Source organism: Spodoptera frugiperda, chromosome 6 (assembly GCF_023101765.2).
Source record: "Spodoptera frugiperda isolate SF20-4 chromosome 6, AGI-APGP_CSIRO_Sfru_2.0, whole genome shotgun sequence".
NCBI classification, from domain to species: domain Eukaryota; kingdom Metazoa; phylum Arthropoda; class Insecta; order Lepidoptera; family Noctuidae; genus Spodoptera; species Spodoptera frugiperda.
This window is the reverse complement of record NC_064217.1, coordinates 5,307,902-5,320,479: the sequence shown is the minus strand read 5'-3', so window position 1 is coordinate 5,320,479 and position 12,578 is coordinate 5,307,902. Positions and strand designations below refer to the sequence as shown.

General features: G+C 32.7%; 1 protein-coding gene across 1 annotated transcript; it reads left to right on the top strand.

Annotated features, from left to right (window-relative positions):
• The first annotated feature begins 29 nt into the window (after positions 1-29).
• LOC118267372 (ATP-binding cassette sub-family B member 10, mitochondrial) lies at positions 30-12,363 on the top strand. Its single transcript, XM_035581290.2, has 10 exons — positions 30-559; positions 648-854; positions 1,206-1,408; positions 2,730-2,864; positions 4,082-4,228; positions 4,795-5,026; positions 5,585-5,862; positions 7,165-7,260; positions 9,311-9,466; positions 11,370-12,363. The coding sequence occupies exons 1-10, from the start codon at positions 193-195 to the stop codon at positions 11,664-11,666; spliced, it is 2,118 nt and encodes a 705-aa protein (XP_035437183.1). The 5' UTR covers positions 30-192; the 3' UTR covers positions 11,667-12,363.
• Positions 12,364-12,578: the final 215 nt, after the last annotated feature.

Here is a 12,578-nt window from a genome sequence, read left to right as displayed (position 1 = left end):
CGCCAACTCTATCGTACTTGTGTCGAATGTGTGTTATCGGCTTTATTTTTCAAACAACTTTTTTTGTAATGGAAAAGTTTTAACTTTTTAATTTTCACGAAACGTCAAATTTGACAGTTATCATGTTTACGGGAAGATGAGGTGTTTTATTTTGTCTGGCTTTTAGTTAGAAAGTTCTAAAAAAAATTTAAAATGTTACAGCGATTAATTTATAGTAGTTTTGAACTGAAAATATCTCGTAAAAATACACAGTTACTGTTTAATATTCCGACGAAAGCTTCATTGTGTCAACAGTGTGGAACCAGGTTATACTCTCGATACAAAGCGCCAGTAATACGAAATTATTATGAAAGAAACTTCTATAATAAATATGGGACATTTAATCCTAAGATCCGGTGGTATACTACCCAAGTGGATGCTGAGAAGAAAAACGAACATATCGAAAGTGTTAAAGACAAAAATGCAATAGTATCTACGAAAAAGATCAATGTCAAATTAAAGACATCAGATATAAAACGATTATTTTCACTAGCGGAGCCAGAAAAATGGACCCTAGCTGGTAAGTTCCCATATAACACTTGATGCTATTTATAAGAAAATATGATAAACAAACAGTTGAAGTTGAATGGCAATTATTTTGTTTGTAGGTGCTATTAGTTTCCTGGTAGTATCGTCTAGTGTTACTATGGCTATACCTTTCTCGCTGGGTAAGGTGCTGGACATCATATACAGTAGTACAAGTGACCTGGGTGCTGCCCGGGAGAAGCTGGACACTTTATGTTTGATGTTGTGCGGAGTGTTCCTTATTGGAGGCCTTTGTAACTTTGGCAGGGTTTATTTGATGTCAATATCAGGTAATTATAATTGTTTATTTAATTTATAAAAACATACATAAATTATATTGAAGGTTTTACTTGTCTGTGTCTAAAGAACACACTGAATCTTCAATAATTAATTCAACCAATTTAGAAAACCAATTGAGAAAGAATATTACTAATTTCTATAGCATATTAATTAAATAAATCATATTATTGATTACAAAATAGATTTACAACAAACTTTTTATGAAATCATACAGTTTAAAAATTACTGTTGTTTAAACTTCAAACAAAGTCTAACACATAAGATAATGAAAAAAATATTCTATGATAAATGAAAACACAGATTTCATCCTCTTTTCACCAATCCTTTTTATAATATTTTAGGACAAAGAATGACACAGTCTCTTCGCAAGCAAGTCTATGGTGCAATAATGAGACAGGAACCTGCTTGGTTTGGCAGAACATCAACTGGAGAACTAGTGAATAGGTTATCGGCTGACACACAGCTCGTTGGTCGGAACCTTAGTCAAAATGTCAGTGATGGGTTGCGCTCACTATTTATGGTTGGTGCAGGGACTGGGATGATGGTAAGATATATATATTTTAAATTAATTTGCAACAATTACACACATGAATGCCTCTTTGTCCCATTGTGTCAACAGAAACTACACAGTGCCTCAAAAACCCAAAAGTCCCTTGATGTCTTATTTTAATATGAATGAAATTAAAAATAATAAAATTAGGAAGGTATTATTCATTTGCTGCATAGTTCTTTGATTAGCAAAAAATATTCCATAGTGTGAGTACTGTAAGTTGACCCTTAAATAAAGAAAAAATAGTTGTAATGTTGAAGTTTGAAGTACCACTGTCTACCACTACTATAACCAATAACAACTGATAAAAAATTAAAATGCAAATGTATTCTAAAGTTCATTTCTGCATACTCATGCAGTGGAAAAAAAGGACTGATGTTATTTTTCTAGTTTTTGGTAGACAATAACTTACACATAACTACATATTGTTATTCAAAACTGTATCTATAATTCATTTTATCAATGAAATATTGGGGTCAGATTACATCATCTTACTTTCAGTGGCCTAAATGTATGAGAGGAGATAGCAAGTGTCAATGAATTGTAGATAGTTAGGTACATTAGCTTGTTTTGTTTTGATGTTTAATTTTACTGTCATGATGATTAGTTCATCTCTATTTCTAATTTTCTGACCAGTCACCATTACATTAAAAGAAATTGGAACAATGTGACAATCTCTTTTTTTAAATAAAGTTAAAAATCATCCAAAGTTGTGATCTGATAAGTACGAAAATTGTTTAAAGATAATTTATTCAATAATATGGCAATAATAAATTCTGCTTTTAGCTGAATATAAATATAATGTCAACATTTTAAATTCAAGTTTTATCTACATAATCTTAATATATAATTATATAGTGCATAAACAGGATTTTGTATACACAGTTTTTAATAAGTCAAACATATTAATTTGGATAAGCAATGCTCACTATCTTAAGTGGTTAACATATAGATATTTTAAACTACTGAATACAAATTAATATTCCTTCCCTGATTTCTTATTATATGTACTTAAATATTAGCTTTCATTTAGGACCTAACTAGATGTTTTTGTTATGTCAATAACTATTAGCATGTTTTTTTGTTGATCGAGTGGTCGCAAGCGTGATAGCCGAGCGAATACATGTGATAGCAATGGCGACTTCCACGTCGGCCAATGTTATTAAGTTAGTGGTGGTCGAAAATGTCAGGACTAGAATAGAATTTGTGGAAAGGAGTTTTAATAAATTATGTCTACATCGACCTATTTCGGGGAATATAACGCCGTATATTTTTTTATATAAAATTTTATTAATTTATAATTTTACTTTTTTAGATTTACATGTCCCCGTCCCTGGCGCTGATTGGGTTATGTGTGGTGCCTCCGGTGTCTATGTTGGCTGTGATATACGGGAGATTCGTGCGTGGTATTACAAAGCAGCTACAGGATGCGCTGGCTGAGTCTAGCGAGGTAACTTATATTAAACTAAAGGGGAATTATCGCGCCCCCTAGCTACAACTCATCTTAGATGGTTATCTAGCTGTTAAGAGTTGTTTTATTTGGTAGGGGTCACTTTATAGCTCTAAGATTTGTGATTCTATGGTTATATGAATGCGCATTTGTAATTTATAAGGTGCTGTGATTGTGATAAAAATAGTTTATGTTAAATAGAAACGTCTTGTTGATCCATAATCCTCTAATTTATCGAACAACATAAAGATTCAAGATCTCTATGTTGTTCGACAAATTAGTCAAATAATACAGAATTCAAACTAGTTTTTCGCTTTTCTCATTGTAGATTAATATATGTACAAATAATAATTTACTAAGGACACTGCATATCTTTTAGAAGAGCGGTTGGAATAATACATAGAAACTAACTGGATGATTGGCGTCTTCAGTAATTTAAATATGTATTGTATTAACTAATTTCTATCTGAAATGCTCTAGGAACATTTTTGTTAAATCTACAACATATTGTTTGAATATTATCTCTTGATTAATTGTTATGTTATCAGAATATCAAATGAAGTAGGTAATAGTAGCAATATCTTATATAAAGAGAGCCACTAAATAGAATATGTGGCGCGTTTATGAATGTTTTACATCTACTTTCACGCGTCCGTCTTTGTGATAAGGTTGAAAGTCGCTAAGATAGATCAGTCATTGCGACTATTTTATGCAAAGCAATTGCCATTTATTGTCCACGACTTAGTTGTACACAGGACATACGTATTGAAATTTGACTGTGGAACACCTTAGATCAACCACTATTCCAGGAATCAGCAACTAAAAAAATTATCCATAGGTCCATGTTTTTATTCGTAAAAATATTTTATCATGACATGCTTATTTTGAAATCTGTTTTATTTACCAGTATTTCTAACACATTTGTCGCGCTATAGACTATTAAACTAGAATCAGTACTAGACTTGCATCAATAATGCAATTAAGATAATGTAATAATGTAACTACTATCAAATAATACATTGTAGTCTGCTGTAATATGGAACTTGATTGTATGCACACACTTCTGTCTTATAAACTAGCTTAAGTACCTTGCTTTCAATTAATAAATCTAATAAAAAAATAGACGATACCTAAATGCGCATGCAAGTTTGCGCAAGTACAGATTTTTTGCGCAACTTAGTTATGTTCTAAAGATGTGTTGTAATTTGATTTTACAGTTGGCGGAAGAGAAGATTTCAAATATAAAGACTGTAAAAGCATTTAGTAAGGAAGCAGCAGAGTGTAAAACTTATGCGCAAAGAATAGAAAATTTATTAACACTTGCATATAAGGAGTCGTTGGCTGTTGGCAGCTTCTATGGACTGGTAAGCAACATAATTGATCGGTTCATTGTTTGGTAAATTGTCGGAAACGTATTATTCCATTTAAGTTTCGGAGAAATCCTGTTTTACGTATTTTATTTACCTTGATCTTAATACATTAGTATTGGTTTTTACAACAGTTATAGTCTCTTTAACTGTAGTTAGTATTTTTTGTATAGCAAATAATGGAATCAAACCAACAGGATAGTGCATGCCTCTATTACACCTCTACCATATCTTAAGATTAGGGGAATAAATAGCGTCATTTTATATTTGTTATAACATGTTATTATGTAGCAGAAAAACAATACTTATAAACAGGGTGTACTAGAATAATGCATACAAACTTACATACATATCGTCACGCCTTTAATCCCCGAAGGGGTAGGCAGAGGTACACATTATGGCACGTAATGCCACTGTACAATGTACACCCACTTTTCACAATTTATGTTGTAAGTCCCATGTAGTTAGCCTATTGCCATATTAGAATAGAAAGAATAATACATTTCGTAATTTAATCCTTATCATCTCTAGTTTTAAATACTTTTATAATTTTGTAAATACAGACGGGGCTCGCAGGGAACACGATAATAATTCTAGTCCTTTACTATGGAGGTGGTATGGTTGCTACAGAACAGCTGACAGTCGGTAACCTGACGTCGTTCCTTTTATACGCTGCGTACGTGGGCATCAGTATTGGTGGACTAAGCACTTTCTACACAGAACTGAATAAAGGACTCGGCGCTGCGACTCGGCTGTGGGAGATTGTTGATAGACAGCCTGCTATTCCTGTCTCAGGTATTAATTTTATTATTGCTTTATTTTTCTTCTTTTCAGATTATACTGTGATAAAGATAGTTTTCACGTTGTATTCTTGATTTGCCAATATCGCTATTTGATGTCAGATGCGCAAAAATGCGCTATGTTGGTAGACGTTGCGCAACAATATCGATGTTAATTAATGCCAATTTTGGCGCAATCTACTCACTATATTATTATGTACTTAATGGTAAAGATTCAAGTTTAAAATTTAGATAAAATAACTATAATAGTGTCTATATAGCTTAGTAACTAAATAATTAAACTGCTCTGTGTTACAAAAACGTGAATAGTAAGATAAGAATCACGTTTTCTACTCATTTTTTGGACGTTTTACAAATTGATATCTTAAACAAAATTGATATTTGACCTTTTTTGAAAAGTTTCAAAAATATGATAAGGTATTACGATAGTAATACTATTCTTACAAAACGAAATCAAAAGCAATTTTAGATTAGACTAAAACTGGTAATAACCAATAATATTGTCTTCATATCTGCACACAAATACTAAAACACTTCCCATTATAAATTCCAGGTGGCAAGAAACCAGCACAGAGGCCTAAAGGCGAACTGGTACTAGACAATGTATTCTTTACATATGCCGAAGCGCCTTTACTGCAAGGAGTGAACTTGCACCTTCAACCGGGAAGGTCAATAGCCTTGGTCGGCAGGTCGGGATGTGGCAAGAGTACTATAGCTTCGTTGATAATGAGGCTATATGACCCTGATAAGGGTAGGGTGCTACTAGATGGCGTGGATATCAAAGACTTGGATCCCGTATGGCTGAGGAGCCACATTGGTTTTGTTAGCCAGGTACGTTTTGAACTGTATTTCTTATGGAAATAAGTTCTCTTTTCGCTTCTCTCTGTCTGTTTTAACGCGGTACTAGACGGATTTTTACGTTATTCTTGAGAGTAGTTTAGGTCGTGTATTTTTGTGTCATTCATTGAGATTGGTTTAGGTCGTGTATAACTGCAAGCGAAAAGATAGTTTGAAACATTTGAAGAGTTTTGTAGCAAAATTGTGTCAATGTAACGTGACGACGCATATAATTGAAATGTTTCCGTAAATAAATAATGATGAAACACAATTTTTACACATTATTGTTGACAATATGATAAGATACATCAATTTTATGCGTGATTTTTAAGTAAATGGGTGGGTTAGACTTCTTTTATGGGATTATTGTTGAAAATGTTAGGTTGTCTCAATGCCATGGTGCTTTTATGTGACTTTGTTATATATATTTCGTTTATTGTGATAGATGGGTTATTCTCTAGGGCATGAATGCAGCTTTTTTACATATACATATTTATGACGTAGGACAAAATATTATGTAAGTTATGTTGAAGTTACTTTTCTAATGTTTATAGTAACAATACTAATTTAATCTATCAAAGAGACATATAGGCCGCATTTTTACAAGCTTGTGTCTACTCGAGAATATTAATAATTTGTAGTTGACGGTACGTATACATGAACAACGATAAAATTAACCTAGCTTAAAATATAGAGCTACGCAAAATATAGCTTCTTAGATTATTACGCGAATTATACTTTTGTTTATCTAACGATAAGAAGGTTATCGCAGTTATCAGAGTATTCCGGCATCATAAGTGAATTTTATAGTGAAACGTGTTTTGTGCACTGGTTTTACCTGCTTTACGAGATATATTTTTTATAATGAATACCTAATGCATATAGTACGTCTAATATAAGTACCTACATATAAATAAGTACAAATATATAGTAGATGTGTCTAATATAACGAATGATTGATGAAAAGTGGATGTTATGCTGTAAAATGTAAATGCAGCTCTGCTTATCCCCTCAGAGATTACAAAACGCGACGCTAACTATAAATTTAGATATGATGTTATGTTAGGTATTTCAGATCACACTATCACACAAATAAATATTATAAATGTGAAATTTTCTTTGTTTGAATGTTTGATGTCAATCATGCTGAAACTACTAAACGGCTTTTGATGAAATTTGGTATACAGACAGGGTATGAGCTGACTTAGGTGATAGGATACTTTTTATCCCACATGAACGCCGGCAAAACCACTGGCATAAGCTAGTACATAATAGTTTAATTTGTATTTGTTTCAGGAACCAGTATTATTTAGTGGAACAATAAAGGAAAATATTCTATATGGTGCTTTAGACGAAGATCTCGATAGACAATTAAACGACAGAAGTAATAAAGTAAGTATCAGTATTTTTATGTTATATTAACGATTAACGATTGTGGATTTATTGTTTTTCTTTGCGTGACAGTTATTTACCTGATCAATGATCAATCTTGACTTGTAACTGTGTCAAGGTATAAAATATCTTAAAATGGATAAAAAGGAGGTTGGCTACTGATTTTTTTTTTTGGTAATGGTACTAAAATAACGGTGCCTTGCTTATTGCAATTGGATCGGCCTATTTTAACAGCCTCTATATATTTTCTTTGGTGAATAAAATAACCTATGTTCAGCAGTGGATATCTTATGGCTGATATGATGAATATGATGATGATAAGGATGAATAAAAGATGACATGATATGATCCGTGATACCTATCTTGCAATTAATAATAGTACGACATGTTTGTCCAGACTAGACATTACGGCCATAATATGGGATCGGCACCCTTATGAATATTATGTAATACAACTATAACTGAGACTGCTAGGTACGAGTACCCTATACGATATATAATGATTATAAATAAACACAACGTATACAGTGGTCAACTCATCATGAGTAAGTTTAAGTTACTTGAATACTAACCACAACTAGTCATATATTATACATATGAACATGACAATGCATGAGTTGGCTAAATACAGATTTGTAGAAATTCATCTGAATAATATTCCACAATTATGACCATAATATTACATTTCTTGTAACTAGATAGTTCCCCGGTTGACAAAAGTGTACTTGCTAATAAACATACATAACCTCACGCCTGTCTCCCAAGGAAGTAGGCAGAGACAATGAAACGCCAATTGCAGCGAATCTTTAATATGTAGTTCGCTTCATCAACAGTTATCAGTCCCCAGTGCACTTATGTATTATGACACCCATAATATGGCCGCTAATCATCATTTAGTTCCTTTGTTTATCAACGCTTCCCATAAATGTAGACTCACTCCCTATCATATGGAACTCACAACATAATTTGTTAAAAGTGTTACATTGTATATGTACACCTCTGCCTAGCCTATTTATCTCTTAGAGATTCAAAAGACGTATTGTTATGTTTGTTCTTTATCCTCTAAATAATTCATTGGACTAACTTTATCCATTATAGAATGAGCCGAAGTTAAATAATAAACTGTAGCTGCTTATCAACATTATGTTTGCTTAATTGGATATGCATATTATTTAATATGTTACCAATTTTCTTTGTTTGGTTATTAGTAACCAAGTTTATTATCAACATACTTAATATATCTCTATGCTGTTGCTTTTCTTGAACTGTACTTAAAATTAGAATATCAATACCGGTGTGTGCTCTTGTTTCCCCGATAGGGGATATACCTTCTCTTCAGATACAATTTAGTCATTATCTTCATATCAATTACAAGAACACTGCTGAATATTTGCCTATATTTAGCAATGGACGTCTCTCTCCCCCAAAACTCTCTAGCGCACCCATAACAACATGCTTTACTTATACAAATTGGAGCATAATTTTTAAAGAAAATGAAGTATCCTTGAAGCAGTTTGGTCGATATCTTGTGAGTTATCACTCCAGTATTTCATGATTTCATCAATCACTGTGATTGATCTTCGAAATTGGTGAAAGTTTTGGCAAAGCTAAGTATTTAAAATTGTTTAAACATTTTTGAACAACATTGCCAAATACAGGTGCCAAAGTATTTTGGATCTATTGTTAGTTGATTGTATATACTTTTTAATAATTTAACTTACTTGGAAATAATTGTTTCTAAGTCATGAAAGTATAAACTTAATTTTTAGCATCAAATCATAGATGTCAACTGTATAAAATATACCTAAGCTCTTTTATTTTTCAGTGTTACTAAGACCTGAGTGAAGGTCGAATCATCCACATAATTATAAATTACTATTAGATGTAACATCAGGAATTTTCTTCCTCATTCCTCATCCAAGTGGTGCACTAATCATTATATGATCTTTTCATCAGTTGACACAGTTCCAAGCTTAATTCTAGGTTCATTACTGAATACTTCATTGGAATAGTCGTGGATTTGAGCTAAAAACTTGACTTCTGTTCATAGGAAGACGTACCGTGGATGGCGGCAGCTCGCACAGCGCATTTAAAAGAGCTGGTGGAAGCTAGTACCGACGGGTTCAACAGACAGGTCGGCGCTAGAGGCGGGCAGCTCAGCGGTGGACAGAAACAGAGAGTTGCTATAGCAAGGGCTATTGTTAAGGTATGTATGGATTTGCTTTCATCCTTGGCTGGAGTATGTCTAATTGTCTACTCCTAAACTATATAATATTGTTCTCTTAAGGTAGGGTTTGCAAGATTAGCAGTCGGTTTGTGCACAGTTAGGTCACCAAATCTTTAGTGAATGTTGCTACTTCTGTCTCTCTCTCTCTCTCTCTCTCTCTCTCTTTCTCCCTCTCTCTCTCACTATCTTCCTCTATCTCTTTCTCTCTTTCTATCTCTTTCTCTATCTCTGTCTCTATCTCTCTCTCTCTTCCTCCCCCCACTCTCTCTCTCTCCTCCTCTCTCTTGATCTTTCTCCCTCTATCTCTCACTATCTTCCTCTATCTCTTTCTCTCTTTCTATCTCTATATACTATATATCTTTCTATATACTCAAAGGTGACGTAAAAATTTTATTAGTGATCTAGGTTCATTTCCTTATTTCTAAAAGCCAAAATTACTTTCTAACAGGAAATAGGTGTTTAGTTTTAATACTCTACCATCAATCCTATCGGCCTTTGGACTTGCACTAGTGTATTAATTGTTTGTTCAAAGGTTGGGTAAATGATGAACGGCTTATAATTAAAATGACATTCTTATTGTAAAGGTTGTCGTTCCGCGTAAAGGTGAGTGTACACTGAGTTTCTGCGGCGAGTGGTGGCTGAGATGAACCACTATAATAGACACTGTCTAGCCATGCCTTATTAACTAGAGTTAGAAACCAGTAATAAAATTGATAAATAGCGTTGTGAAGGATAGATGACTGCCTTCAAATGCTGCTATATATTATAATGTAATGAATTATAGTAAATCGAAAACCACCACAAGAAATTACTGAGTTATAATCTAATTATGAGATGTGTATATTGTGTAACTCAACAGTTTCTTAGCTGAAGTTTCAAATAGCTCTTCAAAGACCAAAAGCAATAAAAAATCATGGCTCAGTGTACATACACCAACTCTATTAAAAGCCAGAACGTTCTGTTAACGTCATGACGTCCAAGTTCTTCTATTAACAAATAAACATAAAGTAACAACAACAAACAAAAACAAAGTAATTAATATTAATGAGGATTTAGGCATTGTTTCCATATTTAATGAAAGACATTAGTTCAGCACGGGTGATGTAATTACCATCGCTTCCCCATCATAATGTATGCGGTTACTTCGAAATGTGGTTTAATTGTTTATAGAATTTAAATTACATTATTTTGTTTACCTTAAAAAGTAACGGTAACAAATATTTTATTCAAAACTTTAAAAGATGGGACGCTTTTTCTAGAAGGGGTTTCTTAAAATACAATTTTTCTTTTCCCCACTTTCTATGCCGTATTTTGTCAGTCCCAATGTGGGGTGACTCTATTGCAAAAATATAAACAACAACAATGCAAAATAACAGATAATTATTGTCTTTGTAATACAATCTTAAATCCCTTGATTAGTTTTCCATTTAAAACCATTATATTATAATTTCGAAGTATTCAGAACTTTCTTCCAAATGATTACTAAAAGATTAAAGCCTGAGATTAGATGTAAAAATAATGACTCAAGTAGTACTTACACGGTCAATGTCCACTTTATTTAAAGAAATTTATTAAGATATAGATATATTGATAGTATTATCAAATTTATATCTATGAAACCGGATCAATCAATGATCGAGTGTAATGCGCAAATATTACAACATAATAATATTGTATTTTTATGACCATGACCTTGAGAGAAGAAAAAATATTTTTTTTAAACTGCCCCACACTAGTATTTTCTCCTGTGTCGTGGGTGCGTTTACAAACAAAAAAGTTCACATACCTATGACACGCAGACCCGATACAACTACTTGTGGATCACACAAATAATAAAGACGTAATGATATGTATGTACATATTCTGTTTTTGTTTGTTCCAGAACCCAAAAATCCTTATATTAGACGAAGCTACCTCAGCATTGGACGCGTACTCCGAATTTTTAGTAGACAAAGCTCTGAAGGAAATTAGTAAAGACCGAACTGTTCTCACTATCGCTCATAGACTTAGTACTATACAGTCAGCAGATGAAGTAGCGGTAATGGAGAACGGAGTCATTATAGAAAAGGGACCCTACCAAGAACTGATATCGAAACCAGGCGGTTTCTTCAAGGAACTTATGAACCACCAAACATTCGCCAAGAAAAGTCGCGAATCAGACGTACAACAACCTTCATAACATATACTTTTATTTAAATACTTATCCCTAAATTTAAACGTGTTGTCGAAACAAGTACCTATATACAATGTCTAAATAATTAGTTTTAATTTTTTCCAATGTTATTTATCTATTTATGTAATAATTGATATGTTAATTAATCTTTTTAAACTATGTTATTCAAATAGTGGGCAGTACAAACCTGCGTTATACAAGACATAATGACTTCCTATAAAACATACTACTTGTTATTAGTTAAAATATTTTAACGGTCATTATAAAAACATAGTAAAATATTTTATAAATGAACGCTATGTTTATTTATCAGTGGCTAGGGTGTACAGTTTCACGAAGAAATCTGACCCTAAACATGAGCAGGAATTGAAACACTTTTCAGAAATATAGGGCGCCATGTTTAGTAATTGAAGATAATGAAAGTAACTTTATAAATCCTTAGCCACTTATTTATCCTGAATAAGTGTGATAAGTGCTATAATTAGGTGATAGACTATTTTATTTTATTTATGTGGCATGGAACAAATGCAATACCTATGTGGGCTTAATGTGTTCAAACTGACGAATAGTCAAATTGTTACATATTATTATGTAATTTATTAAATTAAATTTTATCTTATAAGAATTAAATCTATAGAGTGACAAACGGGTAAAGGAATATTTTTGTCTGACACAAATAAAGTGGTTGTCGTTATTTTAAAAATGCATTTTATTTATCACTTCATCCTTTTAAGTAATGCTCATCAGTCATCGTTATCAGTGGGCTAGGCACGGCTGGTATGCTTCAACCGCACGAGGCGACTGGTATCGTTGCTCATTCATTAGTAGACTGATAAGAAACCGTTTTCGTAACGCTAACTAGTGTTTACTATGAGTTTTTCATCGCAGCCACAACAAACAGGTTAAATAAGTAAATGG

Bases quoted from the DNA above. Each gene is read 5' to 3' on its own strand.
- LOC118267372 (XM_035581290.2), top strand. From the start codon at position 193: ATGTTACAGCGATTAATTTATAGTAGTTTTGAACTGAAAATATCTCGT. The intron at 560-647 runs GTAAGTTCCCAT...TTTTGTTTGTAG, and splicing joins AGAAAAATGGACCCTAGCTG to GTGCTATTAGTTTCCTGGTA. The intron at 1,409-2,729 runs GTAAGATATATA...TTACTTTTTTAG, and splicing joins GTGCAGGGACTGGGATGATG to ATTTACATGTCCCCGTCCCT.